The sequence below is a fragment of the Sapajus apella genome, unplaced genomic scaffold (assembly GCF_009761245.1).
Source record: "Sapajus apella isolate SASKATOON/1434 unplaced genomic scaffold, GSC_monkey_1.0 scaffold15, whole genome shotgun sequence".
NCBI classification, from domain to species: Eukaryota; Metazoa; Chordata; class Mammalia; order Primates; family Cebidae; genus Sapajus; species Sapajus apella.
The window spans coordinates 1291835-1317669 of NW_022436955.1; the positions used below are offsets into that span (position 1 = coordinate 1291835).

General features: G+C 41.9%; 2 protein-coding genes across 9 annotated transcripts in view; one reads left to right on the forward strand and one right to left on the reverse strand.

Moving 5' to 3' along the window:
* Positions 1–17200, reverse strand: part of PSME3IP1 (proteasome activator subunit 3 interacting protein 1) — a 33545-nt gene extending 16345 nt beyond the window's left edge. The window contains exons 1-5 of one of the 7 annotated variants that reach the window (XM_032283964.1): positions 17121–17200; positions 4507–4648; positions 3559–3657; positions 3042–3163; positions 104–237 (exon numbers count right to left, since the gene is read on the reverse strand). In XM_032283964.1, coding sequence (XP_032139855.1) covers positions 104–237; positions 3042–3163; positions 3559–3657; positions 4507–4633 — 482 coding nt within the window. In that variant the 5' untranslated portion in view covers positions 4634–4648; positions 17121–17200. Of the gene's footprint in view, positions 1–103; positions 238–3041; positions 3164–3558; positions 3658–4506; positions 4649–4914; positions 5049–5093; positions 5250–12627; positions 12706–16631 lie in introns of those variants that run through there. The other 6 variants (XM_032283961.1, XM_032283962.1, XM_032283963.1 and 3 more) reach the window with 6 other exon arrangements.
* A 174-nt stretch (positions 17201–17374) lies between these two features.
* RSPRY1 (ring finger and SPRY domain containing 1) overlaps positions 17375–25835 on the forward strand; it is a 51859-nt gene continuing 43398 nt past the window's right edge. For both annotated transcript variants that reach the window (XM_032283968.1, XM_032283967.1), the window contains exon 1: positions 17375–17544. The gene's annotated coding sequence lies outside the window, so the exon portion shown is untranslated. The remainder of the gene's footprint in view (positions 17545–25835) is intronic.

The following is a 25835-nucleotide window of genomic DNA, read 5'->3' on the forward strand; positions in this document are numbered from 1 at the left end:
CCAAGACTCATGTGAGGTAAGCGTTGGCTCTGGCTACCATTAAAAGTGATGTTTCAGAGTACGTGGTCAGAGTGAAATCTCAGTTGTGTGAATGCTGACTGACCTCTTATGCTTCACAGCTCCTGCCAACAGCTTTGCCTGGGAGAACTTGTTCTTGGTTTCCATGGGCTTTACAGTCAGTTTCTTCTCCACTTCCTTCTTGTTCTCTTGAGAAATTCCAACCTTCTTGAGATTATTGTGAGTTACCGGTTAAGGGTCAAACCAAGCAAAAGGAAGGACAACAAATATAACCCACTAGCTCTTTGGCTGCGCTATGTAAAGTCTGGCCTACTTATTTTCAAAATGCCCCACCCTTCTTTCGCCAGTCAAATCCAGCTGATTCAACGATAAATGAAAGAGACCATGGAGGAAGACAGCATATAAAGCCCAAAATAATACAGAGAAGCAACCTCTTTCTCTGATTCTCAATGAAAATCTGAGCATAGCCACAAAACCCGCTATTACCAAGGATATGGCCAGTATAATGGTTGATGGAAAAAACAAAGCTCTTAAGGAAAATACAGGAAACAGAAAAAAAAATTGTGGCTTCCCTGAAAACATGCTTCCCCTTCAAGGGTAAAATCAAATTTTACAGAATGTTGTTATGACTATCAGTGGCATTTAATCTTAGACATCATGAAGAGTAACTCCTGCTCCACTGGTGGAAGGAAACATCAGAATCACCCCAAGGCTCATTAAACATGTCAAGGCTCTCCCTGTCCCAAACCTATTGAACGAGGACCTCTAGAGGCCCTGGAGTTTGTTTTAAACACTCTCCAAAGGTGATTTTACACTTGATCTTAGCCAAAAGGTCGAGAAGTGATCAAAAGTGATTTTAATGAGAAATCCTGTGCATATATACAAGAACTAAAAAGCCATTTTTAAAAGCATAACCAGTTCGCATGTAACATCAGTTTTTCATCAGTTGATGCCAATCTCTGGCTCTCAACTTTTTTTTACTCTTTTGAAGTGAAGAAAGGCCCATAACTTTTGTTAGGAGGTCACTTTCACTTGTTCCCTCCATGAGCCCTCCCTTCTTTCCATCCATCTCTCCCTCCGTTTTATCTTTCTCACAACTTCTTAGACAACAGATAAGTATTCTGACATGGTGCAAGTCCTTATTTAAGATGCAGTAGTGCCTGGTACAATAGTGACATCTAGTGCCCAAGAAATCTAAGCAGCATGAATTATCGGCCCAAAGGGGTGGGTGGAAGTAGAGGATGTATGGTTAAGGCTATTTGTCTATGTGTCTGAAAAATGGAGAAAACTGAGTTCCAGAAATCACAAAATTCTAATTCTAATCACTCTTTGGCAACTAACTCTGTTCTTATGGACACAAGTTACCTTAAATATTTGCAGTATGCAATGGAAATTAGGTATAATGCTCAGTGCTATTATGAGTTTCATGAATTTAATGTTTTTAGGGTTATCATGGAAACAGATAATGCTAATACTCATTTTTCTTTAATAAAAAGTGATTGGCTGGGTGCAGTGGCTCACGCCTGTAATCCCAGCACTTTGGGAGACCGAAGTGAGAGGACCATCTGAGGTCAGGAGTTCGAGACCAGTCCGAGCAATATAATGAAACCCCATCTCTATTAAAAATACAAAAATTAGCTGGGCATGGTGGCATGTGCCTATCAACCCAGCTACTCAGGAAGCTAAGACAGGAGAATTGCCTGAACCCAGGAGGCAGAGGTTGCGGTGAGCCAAGATCGTGCCAGTGCACTCCAGCCTGGGAAACAAGAGTGAAACTCTGTCTCAAAAAAACAAACAAACAAAAAAATGTATTGCCAACAGTAATTTCAGCTGGAGTGCTTAGGAAAGGTCTCTAAAAGGGAGAACTGAGTGTTAGGGAAGGTCTCTAAAAGCGAGAGCTGAGCAGAGGGCTGAGCTGTGAAATGCGTCTTGCAAAATCGGAGGGCAGAACATTTCAGGCTGAGGAAACAGCAAGTCTGAGGCCTTGAGATGGACTCACAAAGCATGGTGAGAGAGAACGTGAAGAAGTCCAGCAGGCTGGAGTACAGTCAACATGAGGAAGAGTGGCTTCAAGATGCAACAGGGAGGTGGGTTGGCCTAAATAATGCAGAGCCTTGTAGGGCCTGACACAGAGTAAGACTTTAGTCTAATTGTAAGGGGAAGCCACTACAGTGTTTCAAATAGAAAAGTGACATGATGCCATGTATGGTTTTTAAAGTTCCCTTTCCTGTCTAACGAATAGATTATTGAGGATGAGGGCAGAAACGGAAACCAATTAGATGGTCACAGCAGTCCAGAAGAAAGTCTACAACTACTACAGTAGCAGTAGATGCCAAGAATTGAAGAGATTTGGAGTACATTTTGGAAGCAGTTCTTGGCCCAGGAACCTAGAGGCATAGGACCACCAGTTACTAGGACTGGAAGGACCAGAAAAAGAAGAGACTGTGGGGAAGGGCAGTGTGATGAGAGTGGGAGTGATGTGGTACAGAACTGGGAATTCCGATTCAGCAAAGTTACATTTGGGATGTCTATTAAGACATTCAAGTGGATGACCAAAAGGCAATACTGAGTCAGAGCAAAGTCATCTTTGCTACTTTCTCAGCCCTTCTATGGGGACACAGCATGCTATACCAGTAGAGAACATCTACTAAGAATATAGGAAAGTTGCTAACATGTTCTTTATAACTCAGAAGCCAATTTCTCCCCTGGAAGAGGCTGACTGCACTGCCCACCTGTCTCAGAGTCTAATCCCACAAGGCAAGAATACCCCAGTACTGACAATTAGGGTTGATGCCTTGAGTTAACCCTAAAGGACGTAGACTTTTGACTACAACACTCTTGCACACAATACAAACTCCACAAACTACTGCCCACTTTTCAGAATTACAGGAATATCAGTGTTGAAAGAGACTTGAGAGATCACCAGGTAGAAAACCCTCTTTCTGTTGATGAGGAGACAACATCCATAGATGCTGATGAGAAAATACACACCTTACAGGTTTTCCTCCAAGTACAAAGGATATTCTGTATTCCTTCAGTTCTTTCAGTTCTTCTTCTCTTCGTTGCTTTTCTATTAGTTCCTGCTGTCGAGAAACCTCATCAAGGAAGTTGGTCTCATCTTCATCTAAGCCTCTTACCATGTTTTCTGAGGAAATAATTAAACAAGGAACACTTAGCAGGCTAAAGGGAAAAATAAGATTTTTCCTTTCCCCTTTTTTAATAAACAGCAGATTCTTCAGGGGATTAAGAAAAAAAACTGGTAAATACCATGGCGTTTGAATAGATAACAGGGCATAACAAATAAGGCATTTTTCCCATTACTAAATATTACCATAGAATTAAAATGGGTGTTTTGAGCTCTAAACAAAAATATTCAATGTGGTCTAGAAGGCTGAAGGCTGTCTCTTTTCCACCACATGAGCATCAGGAGATTTGAAAATCAAGACAATTCCATGGCTAGTTAGGAAAAGTGCTGCATGAGGCAAAAGTACGTCAAAAATATCCCGCAGAGCCCCCTGAACTCTGTTTTCTGAAGCTTACTGAATTTGAACTGTTCCTCATACTCCTGCTGCTTCCTGTCCTTCTGTTCCTGTAGCCTCTCATATAGAGATCGGGGGTCATAAACCTCCTCTGGACATTCTGAAAGGAAAAGAAGGGGGGAGAGAGGCAGAGGGGAAGGAGATATATACTTTAGTTTGTTTTCATATTATTTTGGAATCACAAAAGGTTTTAAAGACAAAGTCAGGTCTCTGCATGATCTGAGGATGAGGATAACACAAAAATAGTACAAAGTCCAGTTTCCCTTTGGACCTAAGAGAGGGCCAACAGTTCTCAAAGCCAACTCTCAATGTCAATAGCACCCATGGCCTGAGGCAGTTAACTGACTGAAGGGCCAGCCCAAACCTTCCACAGCAGCAGTGTTCTCAGTTGTTCAGATCATGGATCCACATGTATAGATGGAGGAGAGGAGCAGAACCTTTTGGAAGGCAGTGTGGTAGGCAGAAAAAGGACACGATGTGAGTACCTGGCTCTCTCCCAGCTGTGCAGGACCTTAAATAGGTGACTTCACCCCTCCCAGTCTCAGTTCCTCAACTCTAAAGTGAGGACAATTGGCTAGGCATGGTGGCTCATGCCTGTAATCCCAGCACTTTGCGAGGCTGAGGCGGGAGGATGGTTTGAGCTCAGGAGTTCAAGACCAGCCTGGCCAACAAGATGAAACTCTGTCACTACTAAAAATACAAAAATTAGCCAGGCATGGTAGCAGGCGCCTGTAATCCCAACTACTCGGAAGGCTGAGGCAGGAGAATCTCTTGAGCCCGGGAGGCGTTAAGTTGCAGTGGGCCAAGATCGTGCCACTGCACTCCAGCCTGAACAACAGAGGGAGACTCCGTCTCAAAAAAATAAATAAAATACAGTGAGGACAATTAATATCTACTCTACAGGGCTGCTGTGTGGATTAAAGACCATTATACGAATGTCACAGTATACCTTTTGGATCCTCAGGTTTTCGAACTTTCTCCCATTCTTCTTGCCTCCTTTTGCGCCGTTCATCTAGTTCTGCCTCAGACACAAACCTCTTTTTGATAACAAGGTTACCATCATCCCCTCCATCCATAATGGAACAACCAACCTATAAAACAGAAACAACAACAAAAAATTAATTTCAAGTGAGAACTGCAATTAAATTTCTAAAGAGAAACAAGGAGATTTAGCTCTGTTTCACCCAGCAGCAAACTAAAAATTATCTTCCCACTTTGAATCGAAAAAAATTCTCAAATAGTAATTTATAGGCCATTGAAGAAAGCAAGTGAATACATTTTTCCTAACACATCAGGGACTTTTTATTAGCATCAATGTTATCTACACAGCAAGAGGACCTGGAATAATTCTTATTACCTGGTGTTCCATAGTAACTCTTACATTGCAGATATTTCTCTGTCCCTCTAATCTAGGCAAATTGGTCTCTTGGGCATCCTATCCTTTTCCCAGCTCTCATCCTCCTTTATTTCTGTAACATCTGACATTGTTTCTTCTTGAAATTCCTGTTTCGGGGACATTACACTATCTTGATTCACCTGCTCTTGCCTCCAAGTAGATTAAGATGGAGAATCTCAGCTATTGAAGACTTAGTGATCAACTCCAGTCCGCATAGCAGGGAAGGTGCAAAACCATGAATGGAGAAAGTGCAACTGGAAGAACCAATATTCCAACTTCAGTTCTGTGTACTTTCCTGAATATTAAGCTGACTCTTCATTTATATCTCTTGGGACCTTCCTCCCTGTAAACCCTTGTCTGTGGCATTTAAGATTCTAACCAATCCTTCTCTTTTCTCACTCCCACAATCACCTAAACCACTTTATGCATATTTTGACACAGAAGACTCTCAAATCTGTTATTTCTACCTGAGTTTTTCTTCAAAAAGGAAAGAAGGAAATAAAGATAGAAGACTGTGTATTATTCCTTTTTTTTTTTTTTTGAGATGAAGTCTGGCTCTGTCGCCCAAGCTGTAATGCAGTGGCAAGATATCAGCTCACTGCAACCTCCACCTCGTGTGTTCAAGTGATTCTCCTGCCTCAGCCTCCTGAGTAGCTGAGACTACAGGTGTGTGCCACCATGCCTGGCTAATTTTTGTATTTTTAGTAGAGACAAGATTTCACTATGTTGGCCAGTCTGCTCTTGAACCTCTGACCTCAAGATCCGCCTGCCTCAGCCTCTCAAAGTGCTGGGTTACAAGTGTGAGCCACTGTATACTTTTCTTTATTGGTTTCTTTCCTTTTGAGTAACTGTAGAATTAACCCACTAGGCAGACATGTTATGTGTTATTCACAGCACTATGCGCTAACAAGGAGACACATATTCAATACAATGACCATTCCTAGATGACTACTGACAACAAAAACAGTAAATTTCCACGCTACCACAAAAATAAAGCAGCTAACCGTTAATGTGCTCTTACCATGTACTATATACTTTTTATGGATTTTATCTCGTTTACATGCTCAGTGACCCTATGAGAAATATTATATCTGTTTACAGGTGAAATTGAGATCCAGAGAAGTTCAATTATTTGTCTAAGGTGATACAGGTGGTGAATGGTAGGGCCAAGAACCAAATCCAGGCCTGACGTCAAGAATTCATACTCCCACCAACTTCACCATACTCCTCCCCAGAAACCACTAAATCTTGGTTGAAAACAAAGACATGTCAATTTCAGCTTTCTTCCTACTTCAAATTCCAGTGCTGAGAATATTCATGCAACATTTTTATTTAGTAAAGCTAGAAATGGAAGCTGAAAGAACAAACCGAAACCTTCAGAATAAGAGTATAGTCTTAGCCTGAATACTACTGAGGTTTAATGTAACAATAAGACAGAATTGTGACGTTTAATGTAACTTGCTGAGGTTTAATGTAACAATAATAAGACAGAATTGTGAAAATTACTAGAAAGAAATGAAATCAACTGACAGACGCTGTTGCTCCCACCTAAAGCCCACAACATGGACACTTCTGATTTAGCAGCACTTGATGACTCCAGCCAGAGGCTCTTTACTGAAGCAGAACTGTTCAGTTTCTGTGAAAATGCCAAAAATTCCTCAAGTTCTGCAGAACAACCTCTTATGAAACCAGAGCCAACAATTTCTTCAATGTCTCTGGCAGAGAAAACGTGAACTTTCTAGGGCTCTAATGGTTGGGAGAGACATTCTGAACCCTCAATTTCCCCCTTGCTTATCCCCTATTAACTGTTCAGTCTCCTTTCTTACCCTGTATTAATCATCTGGTTTCTTTCCGTCACCCATTTTTCCTAGCAAATAATTCAGAGTGGGATAGCTCCTTATAGCCCACCTAATATGATAATCCACTCGACATCTGAATTTACCATACACACCCAGGTCATCCAACTCATATATTAAAACTTCAGGAGGGGACACTGCACTCCCTTCCTAGGCAGCCAATTCCCTCTAAGCAGATTTGACTGTTAGGATAGTTCTTCCTTAAACTGAACTAAAATTTGTTTTACTATAAATTCAACACATAGGTTCAATACACTGGGACTATTCAAAAAGAATCAAATCTTTTCCAACATGACCATACTTCAGTTGTTTGAAGACAATTCCCATGTTCCTCCTAATTTGTTGCTTTTCTGAGCCAAATATTCCTAGTTAATCTTACAAGACAGAGAAAAATAATTGTGTCTCAAAGAAATGAACTTATCAGATTAGGTATGATTTAAACCTGGGAAATCAATACTAGGATACGGCAATGCCACTGGTGTCCCAGTAAATGTATCTCTTCATTCTTGTTTTTTATATATATATATATATACACACACACACACACACATTTTTTTTTTTTTTTTTTAAAGACAAGAGTCTCACTCTGCTACCCAGGATGGAGTGCAATGGCATGATCTCGGCTCACTGCAACCTCTACCTTCTATGTTCAAGAGATTCTCCTGCTTCGGCCTCCTGAGTAGCCAGGATTACAGGTGTGTGCCACCATGCCCAGCTAATTTTTGTAGTTTTAGTAGAGTTGGGGTTTCATCACATTGGCCAGGCTGGTCTCAAACTCCTGACCTCAGGTGATCTACTGACCTTGGCCTCCCAAAGTGCTGGGATTACAGGCTTGAGCCACTGCACCCAGCCTATGTTTTAAAAAGGGAAAATTTAAAAATATTCCAATATGCCAAAAAAAAAAAAAAAAAAAAAACCTAGAATTTTACATTTCCATCTAAATAAGAATCCAGAGACCAGGTGTAGTGGCTTACACCTGTAATCCCAGCACCTTAGGAGGCCCAGGCACACAAATCACTTGAGCCCAGGAGTTCAAGACCAGCCTGGGCAACATGCTGAAATGCCATCTCTGTTTATTTGTTTATTTTTTGAGAATTTTTTGAGATAAGGTCTCGCTCTGTCACCCAGGCTGGAGTACAATGGCATGATCTTGGCTCACTGCAGGCTCTGCCTCCCAGGTTCAAGTGATTCTCCTGCCTCAGCCTCCCAAGTAGCTGGGACCACAGGCATGCACTGCCACACCCGGCTAATTTTTGTATTTTTAGTAGAGATGAGGTTTCACCATGTTGGCCAGGATGGTTTTGATCTCCTTGACCTTGTGATTCACTCGCCTTGGCCTTCCAAAGTGCTGGGATTACAGGTGAGCCACCTCGCCCGGCCGGCCTGCCGAGTTTTTTTTTAAAAAGAACCTACCTTCATTCCACTTTAACAAAAATCCCTTAGATTCAAAGGACTTCCTTTCACAGACTTTCTAGAACACATGTAAATAAGAATTTGAATTTGAAACAGAAACTCCAGATAAAGAATCTTTCCGTCATTTATGAATCGCTTTTAGGAAAAGACAATTTATTGCTTTTCCAAGAAATTGCTTTTCATCAATCTTTTCTATTAAGTGTTAGAATTCAACTTCTACACAAGTGAGTTTAGTCTGTGCTGTTATTTTATATTTTGAGATGGCCTTGTACTGTCGCCCATCTCAGCTCACTGCAGCCTCTGCCCCCTGGGCTCAGGCAGCTCTCATACCTCAGCCTCCCACGTAGCTGGGACAACAGGCATGCACCGCCAGACCTGGCTAATATTTTTATGTATTTTTTTTTCACCTGGTCTCAAACTCCTGGACTCAAGCAACATAATCCGTCCACCTCAGCCTGCCAAAGTGCTGGGGTTATAGGCGTGAGCCACTGCGCCCAGACTATCATCTTTTATACACAGGGACAAAGCCAGAAATCAGTTGGTTAATGAAAATAAGAAATAAAGCAAAAGCATATATTTTTTAAAAAAATTTAAAGACAAGCATTGCAGGGGCAAGAAGAGGACAAGAAATGTATTTCTTATCAGCTCTCAGTGGGCAGGTCTTCTGAAAACATAGTCACACCATCAAAACTAATACACACTTATAAAAGTCTGCTCTTTAAAACTATTATCTTAATTCAGGCTGGGCATGGTGGCTCATCCTATAATCCCAAAACTTTGGGAGGCCAAGGCAGGACTAGCTTGGGCAACAAAGCAAGATCACCATCCCTACAAAAAAATTTAAGAAACTAGCCAGGCATGGTGGTCTGTGCCTGTAGTCCGAGCTGCTCAGAGGGTGAAGTGGAAGGATAATTTAGAGCCCAGGAGGTTGAGGCTGCAGTGAACAATGATCGCACCACTGTGTTCCGGCCTGGGCAACAGAGTGAGACCCTGTCTCAATAAATTAATAATAAAACTAATATAATTCTGGCATTCCCTTGATTCCCCCCAAAAAGAAAATAAGCCAAGTTAGATGGCCACAAATAGTAATAAATTTCTGTAAAAGGACTAGACTAAAACATAAGACTGCTTTATGCATCTTTTTTCAAATTAGCATTTTTTTTTCTGTAGGTCCTCGTTCTCTGGCTTTGTTCAGGCTGTTCCCTCTGCCAGGAATGCCCTTGCTTTCTTTTCACCCCATGCAAACTGCTGCTGCACCTGCCAGAATCAGACTGAAGACCACCTCCTTTATGAGGCTTTCCAAGACCTCCTGGAGTAGTTAATATGCATTTCCTTCCTTTGTATTCTTGCTACGATCATTCATAACTCTACTACAGCCCTTATTCATTGTGTTTTATCATCTATGACTGTTCCAACAGCTCTTTGTCTCTACAGTACTTATTACTATTAACACAGTGTCTGGCATATATTAGGTATAGACAAAATACTTACTGAATAAACCAACCATGAGGAGCTAAAGAATCTGAGCAGGGAGGAATGAATTGACACGGATATTCCTAGGTACTGTCCAATGTAAGTTATAGAGATTGGTAGCCATTAAGCAAATACTTGCTGAAGTGACAGTATCATGCGAATTCTATTCAAACACCATACAATTTGTGCAATAAGAAACAAAGGACCAAAAATTAAATCACTTTACTGTATAATTGATATCACCTTTCAAAAATAACTGCTACTTTCCTGATTAAAAATGGTCATTTAACCTGAGAAATCAGTACTTGATTTCTCAGCGCTTTTCTTTGAAAAGTCCAATGGCTGTTTATTCTACAATAAAGAAGTGACAAGTACCTGTAATTTACTGACCTGCTGGAAATAGACAGAGAAGCTAGAAAATTAGATTGTATTGAATTCTAATTCCTACTGTCTAGGTAAATTTTCACAAGTCTCGTTTTTTTCTCTTTTGTTTGCTAGAGTAATTAAAAACAAAACAAAGGACAAACAGTCCAGGGATATGGGGGATATGGGCTCTCACTGTGATCCCTGCAGGAATGCAGAGGACTTACATTAGGAATGCTTATTTTGCCGTCACTGTGTTCCATTTTTGAAAGAGTAAACAAATGCTGTCAGCTTTCTTTTACTCACATGTTTTTCAAAGTGACTCAAGTTTAATTAGGAAACTAAACATTACGTTATTTTTTAAAGGATTTATTTAAGTTATTCAAATAGGGAATTCATGGGAAACTCAAAACCATTTCAAAATTCACTTTGTCCACCAAAATTTAGAGTTCAAATTGGCACGAATAAAGAACATGGTAGTCAGGAAAACAAAGTTCTTATATTTCAAGCCAAAGTAACTGTTAAACACTGAACTACTGGGTTTATACTGGAGACTGTAGTATTTAATTCCCAGGGTCGGGGACAAAATGGGCTGTGTCTTAAATAGCACACTACACACGTTTTATAATACAAAACTTACATTGCTGTTCCCCAAATAATTGCTATTCCTTACTTGAAAAATGACTCCATTTAGCTAGTGCCATGACACAAGTTAATGAGTTCTGGTTTCCTATGGAATTGAATTCTGTGATGGCAAACTACTTAAATGTTTACTTCTTAAGTGTTACATTCTGGCCACCTGACTTCTAATTCTAAAATTACATAGATTGTACATGTAAAAACACACCAGAATCAGATTCCTGTGTTAAGGCTTCACTTTGAGTAGCAAAAGCAATAGGTCAATCCATTTACTTTTATCAATAAATATAGATTATTGCTTTCCAAAGTTTTTTACTCTGATGTTCAAGTCACATTATACTTCAAAATGCAGGACAGCAACTAAGAGGAATTTGGTTAACTCAACTATATTCCAAATAAAGATTCCTTTCTGGCCAGAAGGCACTTCTACCAAGATACAGTAATTTAGATTTTTAAAAATTTAGCTGACTTTTCCTATATCATAAATTTTCTTTAGAGAATGACAACTACTAACAGAGAGCCCACTGTTAGGATTTATTGCTAGGCAAAGTCAAGTCAATATTCTAACACTGAAGTTTATTTAACATACTCCAGTAGCAAAGGAGACTAAAAGAATCTAAAAACTAGACCACAGAAAAAGCAATTTAATCCATATTTTAAATGTTTATCATAAGGAGCAAGAGCAATTTGTAATAACCTTTCAGGTATCTATGAAACACACACAATAAGAAATTCGGCCAGGCGCGGTGGCTCACACCTATAATCTTAGCACTTTGGGAGGCCAAGGCGGGTGGATCACTTGAGATCAGGAGTTCGAGACAAGCCTGGCCAAGATGGTGAAACCCCATCTCTACTAAAAATACAAAAATTAGCTGGGTGTGGTGACAAGCGCCTATAATCCCAGCTACTCGGCGGGGGGGCAGAGGTAGGAGAATCGCTTGAACCCAGGAGGCAGAGGTTGCAGTGAGCTGAGATTTTGCGTCATTCACTCCAGCCTGGGCAACAGAGCGAGACTCCGTCTCAAATTAAAAAAAGAAAGAAAGAAATTAAGGTCTAGTGCGGCAGCTCACACCTGCAATCTGAGCATTTTGGGCTGCTGAGGCAGAACTGCTTAAGCCTAGGAGTTCAAGATCTGCCTGGGCAACATGGCGAGACCTCATCTCTATTAAAAACAGACAAACAGGCTGGGCACAGTGGCTCATGCCTGCAGTCCCAAAGCTGTAGGAGGCCAAGGTGGGAGCATCACTTGAAGCCAAGAGTTTAAGATCAGCCCAGACAACACAATGAGACTCTGTATCTACAAAAAAATTTAAAAATTAGCCAGGTGTGATGGTGCACTACTCAGGAGGCTGAAGTGGGAGGATGGCTTGAGCTGAGGAGTTCCAGGCTATGAGGGCCACTGGACTCCAGCCTGGGTGACAGCACAAGACCCTGTCTTGGAGGGGAAAAAAAAAAGAAGTTTAAAAAAATATATTGATTTATTTATCTTTCCACAGCACAAGAGCAGAGTCTCATATGTGCGTTGATCTTGAATTCATCTACACTCACTAGAAGAAAGATAACTAATTTAAATATTGGTTCCCTTAGCTGATCCTCGTTCACATGCACCTCTCCAAATATAAATATCCCTTACTACGCATGACTGTATTCACTGTATTTTTTACATATTGTGACTCCCAAATATAAACTGACAACTTCATCTGGGGCTCACAGGGAGAAAAACAGCCATTTTTTCCAAAGCTGAAAGAAAACCTGCCTGAGGACAGAGAAAAAAACCCCAAACCAAAGTATTTTTCCTATTCACTCACTGAACAATCAATGCAGTATAATTCTGTGAAGGATATGTCCCCACATACCAAGCAATCAACCAATTCTGCAGTGGACACCAACCAGCTGGGTGTCCTAATTCACTTCAACTGACACTACCTACCTGGATGGAGACTGCGTCAGATCCCACGAGTTGAGGGCTGAGCCCCACAAGACTGGCCTCCATTTTAGATGCCAATCACAAGACTCAGGTTGTTTTACCTGTGGTTCTGACCAACTGGCTATTAATCGGGGTTTCCATGACCCCCTTCTTAGGTTTTATTAATTTGCTAGACCAGTTCACAAAACTTAGAGGAATACTTTACTTACACATACTGGTTTATTATCAAAGGATATTACAAAGGATACAAATGAAGGGATGCATAGGGTGAGGCATGTGGGAAGGGCAGAGCTTCCATGCACTCTCTGGTGCACCATCATCCAGGAACCTCCCATGTCCACCTATCCTAAAGCTCCCCAAACCCAGTCTTATGGGTTTTTATGGAAACTTCATTACTTAGACATGATAAATTAAACCAGTGACCACTAGTGGTCAACATAATCATAAGCTCCTCTGCCCTCTCCTTTCCCCAGAGGCTGGACGTCAGGGAGGGGCTGAAAATCCCAACCCTCTAATCCTGCCTGGGTCTTTCAAGTGACCAGCCCCCATCCTAAAGCTACCCAGGGCGGCCAGCCACCAGTCAGCTAATTAGCATATAAAATGACACCAATCATTTTGGAGATTCCAAGAATTATAGGAGTTGTATGCCACAGGAGACGGAGACCAAGACCAAATACGTATTTTACAGTATCACACTGGCCGTGTCAGAATTCTGCAACACTGGTATTCCTACAATCAACATGCTGCCTCCCTGAGATTTCAAGGGTAGCTTTGCTTGTACGCTATTTTGTCATCTAGGCTGACTTCAGAACCTAACCCACATCTCAAGTCATACTCCGTCCTCCCTCCCCCCACCCTATGTAACACCACTCCAAGACCAAATTAAAAACAAAATAAAACGCCAACAACAACAAAAAACGCAGTCCCAGCTACTCAGGAGGCTGAGACTAGAGAATTGCTGGAGCCTAGGAATTCAAGGCCAGCCTGGGCAACATAACGAGACACCTGTTTCCTTTAAAAAAAAAAAAAAAAAGGCTTTGCATTACAAAAACCAGACAAGGCCAACTAATTTTTTTTTTTTTGGCCAGGCAAGGTGGCTCACCCTGTCATCCTAGCACTTTGGGAGGCCAAAGTGGGTGGATCACCTGAGATCAGGAGTTCGAGACCAGCCTGGCCAACATGGCAAAACCCCATTTCTACTCAAAATACAAAAATTAGCTAGGCATGGTGGTGCATGACTGTAATCCCAGATACTTGGGAGGGAGAGGGAGAATCGCTTGAACCCAGTAGGTGGAGGTTGCAATGGGCCCAGATCGTACCACTGCACTCCAGCCTGCGCAATGGGAGTGAGACTCCATCTCAAAAAAAACAAAAAAAAGTTTATTTAAGCAAATATTTACAGAGAACCTATTACATGCAAGACACAATGCTATGTACTAAACAGGCAAGTGAGGAACTTACACTCATTCAGTAAAAGAAGTAAGGTCGGCACACAGCAATTTAAGGAAAAGTAGAACTAGGTTACAGGCCATAAGAGGAGTAGATGCTAAGCACTAAGGAGTTGGGAAAGGAAGACTAGAATAAGCATTGGGAAGCTTAACTTTCATAGTGGCTGTGACGACGCACAGTGAAAAGTGGTGGAAATTTTAGGTATATGAAGAATAACCGTCTTTAACTTAAGGGTGCTGGAAATCACACAAATTTCAAATTCTAAAAATCAGAATACCGGGAGATTTTCATTTCCTGAAACAGTGGGCTAGGTAATTGAGACCAATTAACCACCTCTGTACTAAATACACTAAATATTCTGGAAATTTGTCAAAAATAATAACCCCCTTTTTTTATTTGAGACAGGGTCTCGCTTTGTCACACAGGCTGGAGTGCAGTGGCATGATCTTGGCTCACTGCAACCTTTACATCCTAAGTTCAAGTGATTTTCCTGCATCAGTCTCTTAAGTAGCTGGTATTACAGGCACCTGCCACCATGCCTGGCTGATTTTTGTATTTTTAGTAGAGATAGGGTTCCACCATATTGGCCAGGCTGGTCTCAAACTCCTGACCTCAAGTGATCTGCCCACCCTAGCCTCCCAACATGCTGGGATTACAGGCATGAGCCAGTGAGCCACCACACCTGGCCAAAAACAATAATTCTTTAAAAAGTTAGTAAGATGGTAAAGAACTTGGACATAATCTAGAAAGTGAAAACCTGAAATTAACTTCTATATTCAAAATGAATTTCATCCTAAAGATTTCTCTGACCTAAAAGCTAAAGTTGTAGTGCCTTTATGAGATAATAAAAACAAGTTCAAGCCAGGGAGTGGAGTCTGACAACGACCTCTCTTTCCATCTTAATTTGGTACCCGAAAAAACTACAGCTTCAAGGTAAAAGTGAAGTAGGAAGTAAAACAGCAGGAATAATGGGTAACAGAAACAGACCCCCAAAGGCAATTCAGACAGTGGAATTAAACACAGAGATTATAAAAACAACTATGCTTTCCACGTTTAAATAAATAAAATTAAGCCTCAAAATTAATAGCAAAAAATAGGAAACTATAAAACAGTGTCACAAACCAAACAGAACTTTAGAAACTAAAAAATGCAATATATGAATTTAAGACTTCAGTGGCCAAGTTTAATAACAATGGAAATAACTTGAGAATAAGGAAATTATCCAGAATGTAGTACGGAAGAACACAGTAAGAGATATAGAGAAAAGAGTGAAAAGGTTTAGTTAAATCAACAAAGAATAAAGAGAGACAACGGGAGGAAGCAATATATGCATATAAAATGGCTGAGAATTTTACAGAATGAAAGACACTAATGCACAGATTCAAGAAGTCTAATACCAAACAAATCGAATAAAAACAAACCCATCGTTCCATACAGAATAGTAGAAACGCAGAAAACTAAAGACAATCTTTTTAAAAACTTGTCTACACTTGATTTTAGACAAAACAATCTTAATACATTCTATAGTGGAGGGAAACAATATTTAAGAAGGAAGACAAAGTATGTTCAAAAGGTGATTAATAGTGAACATGTTGAAAATGTTTAATTAAGCTGCCATAAAGGTATAATTACACTATGACTCTGTAGTTATATTGCACTTAAGTTACTTGATTTACCACATACGTGGTTTTCAATCTAAAGCAGCTTTAACCAAGCATCACGATTCTTGGAAAATGAAAGTGAAGACTGAGAATCAACTAAATGGTTTTGACACAGTTATTCCTTTCTTATACCATGAAGCACCTCCCCACAGGGTAAGAGCATGAAGACTTCAGTTGAGAAAGATAATTGGGCAGCCTCTACTTTCAGACTCTTAGAAATTGTTCGCAACTCATCTAACTAAAAGACTGTAAAACCTGCTGTCGGCTCAATACTTTGTATCAAAAAAGAGTCTATACACTGATTCCCTTGAAAGATTTCAGAAGAGTGCCTTCCATTTTATGATGTCCCTGTGGACACATGAATAAACCAAAGAACTGAAGAATCGACAAATCTTATCTCACAGGTGGTACCCAAGAGGTCATCGGGAATTCTGACCACCAGGCTCGCATTTGGCTTCTTGGGTCCCACTCCCGAACTACCCAGTCGCACTACCTGGGGAGCGGGGGTCCGAGAATCTGCATTTTAAAAAGGGCCTCAGGAGATCTTGTTTTCCACTAACGTTTAAGAGCCACTACTTCGAACAAACAGGTCTCCCCTTTTCTCTGTGTGGACTGACAGTCACAAGAACTACCAACTCTCAAGCATGATGCTTCAACTCTCCGTCTTTGTTCCTTAAGTTTTCTGCAAAACGGGCCAGCTGGCTTGTTTTCCGCAGAAGAAAATGCGTTTGGCACAGCAACTGGTACATGGCACACAGTAAATGAGCTTCCCATCCTGCACTTCCATTCTGGGATTCAACCATTTCCAACCAGGCGCCGCACATCGGAGTAACCTGGACCTGTTCCAAGACCTCTGGAACAGAGCCTGCTACTCACTCGAAGCCTGGGTGGCCCTACCTGGCAGGAAAGTGGAGAAAACCCACAAAATGCCAGGCAGTGCTGGGCCCGCCTGAAAGGGTCCTCCCGCGACCCAGGGGCCTTCCCGCCGTCACCCTCGTCTCCCCTTAGGTTGGGCCCGCAAGCCCCTGGTTCCGGCGACTCCGGACACTGGGCGGGTGTGCGGACTGAAAGCAGGCCTGGCCCTAACCCTAACAACAGCCGCAGCTCCCCATCTCTTCAGCGAAGAAGCTGGAACCCAGGTGTCGCCGCCAGGCCAGGACCGAGGCCGCACTCACCTACCAGCGCGCGGGAGGCGAGACGCCCTCACCTCGGCGGCGCCCACCCCAAACCGCCACCGCAGAGCTGCTCGCTCTTAAAAAAGAAAAAAAAAATGAAAGGAAGAAAGAAAGAAACAGAGGAAGGCAGAAATGAAAGAAGGAAAAAAAAAAAGAAAATAGCCTTTGCTTTTGTATTCCTTTTGACCCTTCAGGGCTTCCTGTTCCTCACCGCCACAATAAAGCCCCGCCCCACTTCCGGTGACGTAACCCAATCCAAGGAGCCCTTCCTCCCCTGGAGTCCGATGGAAATCCGGTACCCCGAAAGCAAGTCGGAGAGACTTGACTGGGCCATTCACGCCTCAGGATGAGGATTGGCCAGTTTACGCCTGGGGGGCGGGCCGGTCCACCTGATCACGTGACACGAATTTTGAAAGGTGACTGGCTGTCAAGGAGAGGGATTGCCACCGAGGAAGGGGCGTTTCCTAGGGGACTGAGGGAGGGCCAGGGCGGTACGAAGCGGGGGTGGGCCCTGCGCGTAATGGCAGCGCCGTGGCCTCGCGTCCATCTTTACCGTTCTCTCGGACCTGTCACAAAGGAGTCGCGCCGCCGCCGCCGCCGCCCCCTCCCTCCGGTGGACCCAGGAGCTAGAGAAAGTCAGTGCCGCAGCCCGACCGCGCCTCTCTGAAAAGCCCCCTGGGCACGCGGAGCGGGAGGGAGTCTAAGGGTTGGGGATATCTGTGAGGGAGGGGAACCGTCGCTCGAGCCTGGGGCGGGCGGACAGGACTGGGGCCGGGGCAGGCTCTGGGAAAGGGCCCGGGAGAGGGGTGGCGTTGGTCAGAACCCGAGAAACAGCCGAGAGGCTTTCTACAGAGGCCCGCGCTTGAGGGATCTGAAGAGGTTCCTCCAAGAGGGTGTTCCCTCTTTCGGGGGTCCTCACCAGAAGAGGTTCTTGGGGGTCGCCCTTCTCAGGAGGCTGCAGCTGACGGGGCCCAGGTGAGAAGCAGGTATCTAGCTCCTGCGGTGGCTCCTGGTGTTGAGGGGGTCCTGACCTACCCAGGGGTGCCCGGGACAGAAAGGGTAGACGAGGGGACGCTTTGGGGTGGGTTCCTTTTGTGGAGTTTGCGGTCTAGGTGGCACGGGTGGGAGGCAGACCTCCCGGGGGAGATTTAGAAACGCCTTGGGGTCGAGAGACAGAGAATGGGGCTAGGAGGTAGGAGCCAGAACTAGCAGAATTCTCCTACTACAGAGGCCGGAGGTGAAAATTTGGTAAGGACCCTGGGGAGAGGGGGTTTCTGGGCGGTGATGGGAAGAAGACACCTCCATCCATAAGAAAGCCCGAGTGGGGAATAGTGAGAGGGAAACGGGAATTTTTCCCTTTCTCTGGAGATCGACCAGGTGTCTCAGACACAGGATCCAGCTGCTTCCGGGCTTAGAGCCCGAGTGGGGTGGGGGGAGTCCATCCCACCAACACCCCCTGCGTGACTCCAAATTAGGCATTTGTCTCTGCCTGCTGCCTCACTTTCCCCGTCTTTGGGAAGGGAAACCGACCAAGACAGAGACGGTTGGCTGAGACTCTGAGGTCCTGTCTTGTATAGTTCTTTGAGTGAGTTTGCTCCCCCTGGAGAGTTGTACTTTGAACTTTTAAGGGTTGGAAGTGTCTATTATTGACTGAGTGGAATCCCGCAGTTTTCTAGGCTCCTCACCTACCATCTGTTTGTGCTTAGTGGAGTGACTTAACCTCCTTAAGTCTCTTCTGTGAAATAGCCAGCGCAGTGTGTGAAAGTGCAAACTACAATCCGCGTAAACGTCAGTTACTGTTGATTCTACCACTAAATGGGTTGCTGTTGAGGAATAAAAGTGAAGGCACTTTCTAAACTGTAAAGCAGTATATAGAGGTAAGGGGTGAGATTAATACAGTTGTTGTCTGTCACCTGCGGAGTGCTGGGAGCCATATTGTACTGAAAGCTTCAAGGTTCACAGCTTCTTAGGTCACATTATGATCTAAACCCATGGTTTCAAACCCTGCTTAGATGGGCCGGGGGGTGGGATTTCCAGCTTTTGCTCTCAGTTTTCATTTACTTTGAACTTCTTATGGTGCTGGCAGAAGTTAGCACTGTAATATCTTTTCCTTCAGGAATTTTTTCCCCTGACAGCTGAAATTTTTCTCTAAGTAATTTGATCTCAACATTGTAAACCTCCTCCCCCTTTTGCACATATAGATGCTTTTAGATGTCTACAGGTAGTGAATATCTTGCTTCTTCCCTCAGTTGTGATTTGTAAAGACTGCCTTTTTTCCTCCACACCTTGTAGCCCCAGCCTATAGATTGTGAGGCAAGTTGGAAGTTACTTTTTTTTTTTCTGGTTACATAATTATAAGCTTGCTTTAGGAAGTTACTTTTAAATTTCTCTTGCACAGTGGTTCTCTTTATTTTTCCCCTTATGTAGAGTTTGCATTTCCTGGAATGGTATCTTGCTTTGTAGATCCCTCTATGAGATGATAAGAGACTTGTGTCCCTGTGTGATATCTTACTAGTGTTTGGTTCATAGTACTTGTTAGAGAAGGTTTTCCAAATATTGGGCAATATATATGGGATTTTTTTTAAGTAATTTTTTTTTTTTTTTTTTTTTTTGAGACGGAGTTTCTCTCTTGTTGCCCAGGCTGAAGTGCAATGGCGTGATCTTGGCTCACTGCAACCTCCACCTCCCAGGTTCAAGGAGTTCTCCTGCCTCAGCCTACCAAGTAGCTGGGATTAAAGGCATGCACCACCACACCTGGCCAATTTTGTATTTTTAGTAGAGACGGGGTTTCTCCATGTTGATCAGGCTGGTCCCGAACTCCTGACCTCAGGTGATCTGCCCGCCTCAGCCTCCCAAAGTGCTGGGATTACAGGCAAGAGCCATCACACCTGGCCTTTCAAAGTCAATTTTGTGCTGCTCTTAATTTTCTGTTTTTGTGATCTGTGGGTCTTTTTTTGTTTGTTTTTGAGACGGAGTTTCCCTCTGTCGCCCAGGCTGGAGTGCAGTGGTGCAATCTTGGCTCACTGCAACCTCGGCTTCCCGGGTTCAAGTGATTCTCCTGCCTCAGCCCTAGGGCTACAGGCATGTGCCACCCCGCCCTGATAATTTTTTTGTGTTTATCGGGGTTTCACCATATTAGCCAGGATGGTCTCGGTCTCCTGACCTCGTGATCCGCCCGCCTTGGCCTCCCAAAGCACTGGGATTACAGGTGTGAGCCACCGTGCTCTGTCGATCTGTGGGTCTTTTTAAAAAGTGTAACTAGTGATTGTTGTGAATTCTTTGACCTCCCAGGATGCATGTTGCCCTAACCTATTACTTAATATCTTTCTGTGTTAGGCATTTTTCTGAGCTCAGTGATTTTTTTTGAGACGAGTTTCTCTGTTATTGCCCCCTCACTATAACCTCAGCCTCCCAGTTCAAGTGATTCTCCTGCCTCAGCCTCCCAAGTAACTGGGATTACAGGCATACACCACCACACCTGGCTCATTTTTTGTATTTTTAGTGGAGACAAATTTTCACCATGTTGATTAGGCTGGTCTTGAACTCCTGAGCTCAAAGTGATCTGCCCACCTCGGCCTCCCAAAGTGCTGTGATTACAGGCATGAGCCACCGTGTCCCTCCCTCAATGATTATTTTTAAGTTATTGATTATAGGTGGTATCCTAGCACACTGTATGTGGACTTCTGCTTTCGTCAGCAAAATAACTTTTCATTTAGCAAATATCAAAGGGAAATAAAAACTTGGCATTTTGTGTAATAGTGTGTTAGTCTGTACTGAATTGGGGGGGAAAAAACAAATCTAAGTTATGTAGCACTATGGGGCCTGGAGCCTAAAAAAAAAGAGCTAGGTTTTGGCAAGAGTTTAACAAATGATTGTTCTTTTTTTTTTTTTTTTTTTTTGACAGGGTCTCACGTTGTCTCTCAGGCTGGAGTGCAGTGGCACAATCATGGCTCATAGCAGCCTCTACGTCACAGGCTCAGGTGATCCTCCCACCTCAGCCTCCCAAGTAGCTGGGACTACAGGTGTGAGCCACCACACCTGGCTAGTTTTTGTACTTTTTGTAGACAGGGTTACGCCATGTTGCCCAGGCTGGTTTCAAATATGTGGGCTCAAGTAATTCACCTGCCTTGGTCTCCCAAGGTGCTGGGATTACAGGTGTGAGCCACTATGCCTGGCCTAGTGAGTTTAATTTAGCCTATCAAAAATTATATATACTTTCCTTAACAGTGAAGTAATTTGTTACAATGAAGTGGGAAATCCCTTTGTATCTTTTTAAATGTAACTCTTTTTCACACTCTGTATAGTTTGGAGAAAATGTTAGGAATTCTTGAGGATAGTAATCACTATTACACTACTTAAAACTGGAAGTTATGACTGGGCACCGTGGCTCACACCTATAATCCCAACACTTTGGGAGGCCAAGGTGGGAGGATCAGTTGAGCCCAGGAGTTCAAGACCAGCCTGGGCAACATGGCAAAACCCTATCCATCTCTACAAAAAAATACAAAAATTAGCCCAGCGTGGTGGCATATGCAGATAGTCCCAGCTACTCAGGAGGCTGAGGTGGCAGGATCTCTTGAGTCTGGGAGGTTGAAGCTACAGTGAGCCACTGTACTCCATCCTGGGCGACAGAGCAACACCCTGTCTCAAATAAATAAATAGGAAATGTTCTGTATTTTTTAGTAGGATCCTTGTAAAGTAGGGTGTGATAGTCTCAGGATTGCAAAATAAGTAAAAAGTCAGCAGTCAACACAAATGGGAAATACAATGGAACCAGCAATCTATTTCAAGAGAATAATTTGGGGATAATAAACTATGGATTTAGCTTCTCTTCAACCTTTTGGCATTTTCAAGGCAGTAACCATTGAATTTGGGAATTTTTTCCCTGATATTCAAATAAGAAAATTGAAAAACAGAATAATCACAAAGAAATAAATGCCATAACTTGGGCCACAACCTTTGGGAGGGGACTTCTACAACTTTAAGTGCAAAGGAGTGAATATTTCCCTTTAGTTTATCATTCAGCAAGTCAGCTTTTGAAATCCTTTTCTTGCCAACCTTTGTGAGTAGAAAAAAATATACAAATGTGTCCATTCCAAAAGGGAGTGGTTGCTGGTTAAATATGTAAAAGCAGTAACTTTAGATAAATGTATATTCAAGGTTAAATCAGGTAAAGTTATATATAGTGATGGGCTCTTAGAGAACATTTCCCTTTGTTTCTGAGCTTTTGAAAACTGAGAATACATTTGAAATAGTAAGGAATTTATATATTCCTTAAGCTTGTTAAGGAATGAACTCTGCACATAGCTTTCTGATTGCTTGAAATTATAGTTTCCAGGTGTAATTTCATAGGTCCTATATACCTCAAATAGAAGGTTTGAAACACCTTACTCAGCAAGTATATTATTACCTCATAGTTTAATGTTCAGTGTTAGTTTTTTTCTTATCCCTCTACCTCCTGAAGAATTGCCCTCCCTCCTGTGTTCCATTAATGCAGTGATTCTCAAAATGTGGTTCCTACCTAATCCCTCCACATGGGAAATATAGCTCCTTTTTTTTTTTTTTAACGTTCTTATTGCTTCATAGTTGTTCATGCTTAGATATGCCTAAGGGCTTCTTATTAATAACCTACCAAATGAATTATTAAGGATTACTAAAACATGGTATTTGTAACCTGAAACTATAGCAGTATTGGAGTTTACTGTGGTCTCTAAACTTTTTTCTCCCAGGAAGTCTGTCCTGGGAAACCTGGCACCAGTACAGGCTTCTTACATGTCATATGCAGAATGGGGATTCCTGCAGTATTCAGGAAGGGTGCTTGGTTTGGGGTGTGTCATCCGTATTGTCTCAAAATGATCATGGTTTTCATCATGATTCCTCTTTTTTTATTAGAATTTTTATTTAGCTTCATATTTATCAGTTTAATTTATAGGTTTTTGGTTAAATTTTCAATGTGTGGGCGAGGATATTTATACCAGCAATATTTTGGCTTATAATGTAAGACATAAATGTGTTACAATGCAAAGATAGATCCTCTATCCCCCTTTTGCTATTGCTGATTTGTATAGTCCCCTAAAAACTTGCTCACACATAGATACTTCAGTGTTATCTAAGTTCCTTTTCCACTGGAAAACTGATGAAATGAGAGGCCTCCTTCTAGTAGATGCTTTATCTGTAGATTTTGGGTAGGGAGCTAAGTTTGTCCCTAACTCCAGCTCCCTTTCTCAGGAGCATGAGGGACCCTTTTCCATCTTTCCTCACTGCCTGTCATATATGCATTGGATATATATTTATTAAATGGTGGTGTCTCAGTTTTTCAAAATGATAAATATTTTGGAGAGACTTTATGTTTTTACAGATTTTAGAATAAATTCACCTAAGATTTTATTGAATACGTGTTAGAGTCTAATAAGTATCCAAATGAGTATGCAGTATGAGTGTTTTAGACATCCTTTAAAGTAGACATCATTAAGGAAAATATTGACATTCATGCTGCTTATATATTTTTATTTGCTTTTCTTAATAGCAGAGTTTTATATAATAGAAAAATCCTTTCCCTTCACATTTGTATATATTTGAATAACGTAGTTATATGATCTGTAATTTGGCTTCCTGGGGGGAAAACCATAAGTACTATGGAATATTACGTTTGTTTTTCTCCCCTGTACTGCAGTCGTCATAAGCACTTACCTCAATTCTTTCTTAGTATTTTTGGGGTGTCCAAGGCAAATTTTTCAATTCTTAAGACATCGGGCAGGGATTATTTACTTCCCCTTTTTTCTATTATTTGCTTCCAGAAATTCCTTACTCTATCCTAGGCCTAAATTTTATTTTTAATACATTCTTTGAATGCTGAAAGGATTTGTCTCTTCTCCTTTGTATTGTTTCAGGTCAGGACTATATTCTATAATCCTTTCTGACCACAGATGCACTGCTACTAGGTTAAAAAAGCTCTCAGCATTTTAGAGGAAGATTTTTCCAGATACTCTTTTAAAAAAAAAAAAAAAAAAAAAAAAAAGTCTTACTCTGTTTTCTAGGCTGAAGTGCAGTGGTGCGATCATGGTGTACTGCAGCCTTGACCTCCTCAGCTCAGGCAGTCGTCCTACCTCTACCCAGCCTCCCCCTTCCACCAACCTTCCCAGTAACTGGACTACAGGGTGCAAGCCACCATGCCTACTAATTTGTGTATTTTTTATAGAAACAGGGTTTCTCCATGTTGCCCAGGCTGGTCTCAAATTCCTGGGCGCAAGCTGTCTGCCTGCCGTGGCCTCCCAAAGTGCTGGGATTACAGGCATGAGGCGTCATGCCCTGCCCAGATACTTTTTCAACCAGAAAAAAATATCTGCTTTCAAAGGTGTGCTTTCTTAAAGATCCTCAGTGCAAAAAGGAAGTGTCAGAATCATCTAGTGCTTTTCCCAGACTTTTGAAGGTTACAATTCAGAGGATAATGGTAGTCTGTGTGACTTAAACCTCCAGATTGACAGCTTCGGACATCTGGGTGACATGTAAAAACACCTTATCAAGGCAACCTTTCTTTTTGGGGGAAAAGTAAAATTCCAACCAGATATTTCACAATCTACCCCTTTCTTACCTTCTTCAACAAAATACCGGAGGCTTTAGAGTCTAGAAACAGAAACACTCTTGTTGAAACATCTTTAGGTAGTTTCTGTTTCAACTGGCAAGTGTAATCTTATTGCATTACCAAATCAGTATTGTTGACTTCAGAGTTTTCCCCATTTAAACACAATCTTCAGTAAGAAGTTTATGGTCTTTGGGGTGTTTTACAGGATCTTTTTTTTTTTTTTTTGAGACAGAGTCTTTCTCTGTCACCAGGCTTGAGGGCAGTGGCATGATCTCTGCTCACTGCAACTTCCACCTTCTAGGTTCAAGTGATCCTCCCACCTCAGCCTCCCAAGTAGCTGGAATTAGAGGCACACGCTGCCATGCCCAGCTAATTTTTGTAGTTTTTAAAACAAATGTATTTCTAGATAATGTTCTCTATCTTGATAAGGTTTGAGTCACAGGTATATGCATTTGATAAAACTCAGCACTTTACTATGCTTAACATTTGCACATTTTGGTCAGGCACCGTGGCTCACGCGTGTAATCCCAGCACTTTGGGAGGCCAACGCGGGCAGTTCACTTGAGATCAGGTGTTTGAGACCAGCCTTGCCAACATGGTGAAATCCCATCTCTACTAAAAATACAATAATTAGCAAGGTATGGCGGTGTGTGCCTATAATCCCAGCTACGTGGGAGGCTGAGGCAAGAGAATTGTTTGAACATGAAAGACGGAGGTTGGGGTGAGCCGGGATTGTGCCACTGCACTCCAGCCTGCATGACAAAATGAGGCTCTGTCTCAAAAAAAAAAAAAAAAAAAAGATTTGCACATTTCATAGTATGTAAGTTCAACTCCTAAAAACTTGAAGTCTAATTAGTGTTATGCATGCTGAATTATTTGAGGGGAAGTATACTGATGCCTATAGTTTACTTTGAAATATGTAAAAAGAAAAAAACTCTGGATTGATCATGGATATAGAGATGGATAGTGATAAAGCAAGTGTAATAAAATGTTAGTAGTAGAATCTAGGTGGTGGATATATAGTTCACAGTTTACAGAGAACTTTAATTCAACAATCTATATGTTTGAAATTTCATAATAAAATATTGGGAGTTGGGAGTAAATGTAATGATAGAAGCTATCGCTTTAATACACTTAAGGAAAAATCCGAAAACATTTTCTAATGAGAGAACATTACTAAAAATTTTAGTATGTTACACATTTCACTATGTGTGCTAGTTGACTTAGCTTTTGAGGGGGAGGGTTGGAAAAAAATGTTGCATCCTCTAACACTATTTTGGAATGATAAGGTAAAGATTATAACAATAATAATTTAGTGCCCAAAGTCTGGCTTTTCTTATTTAT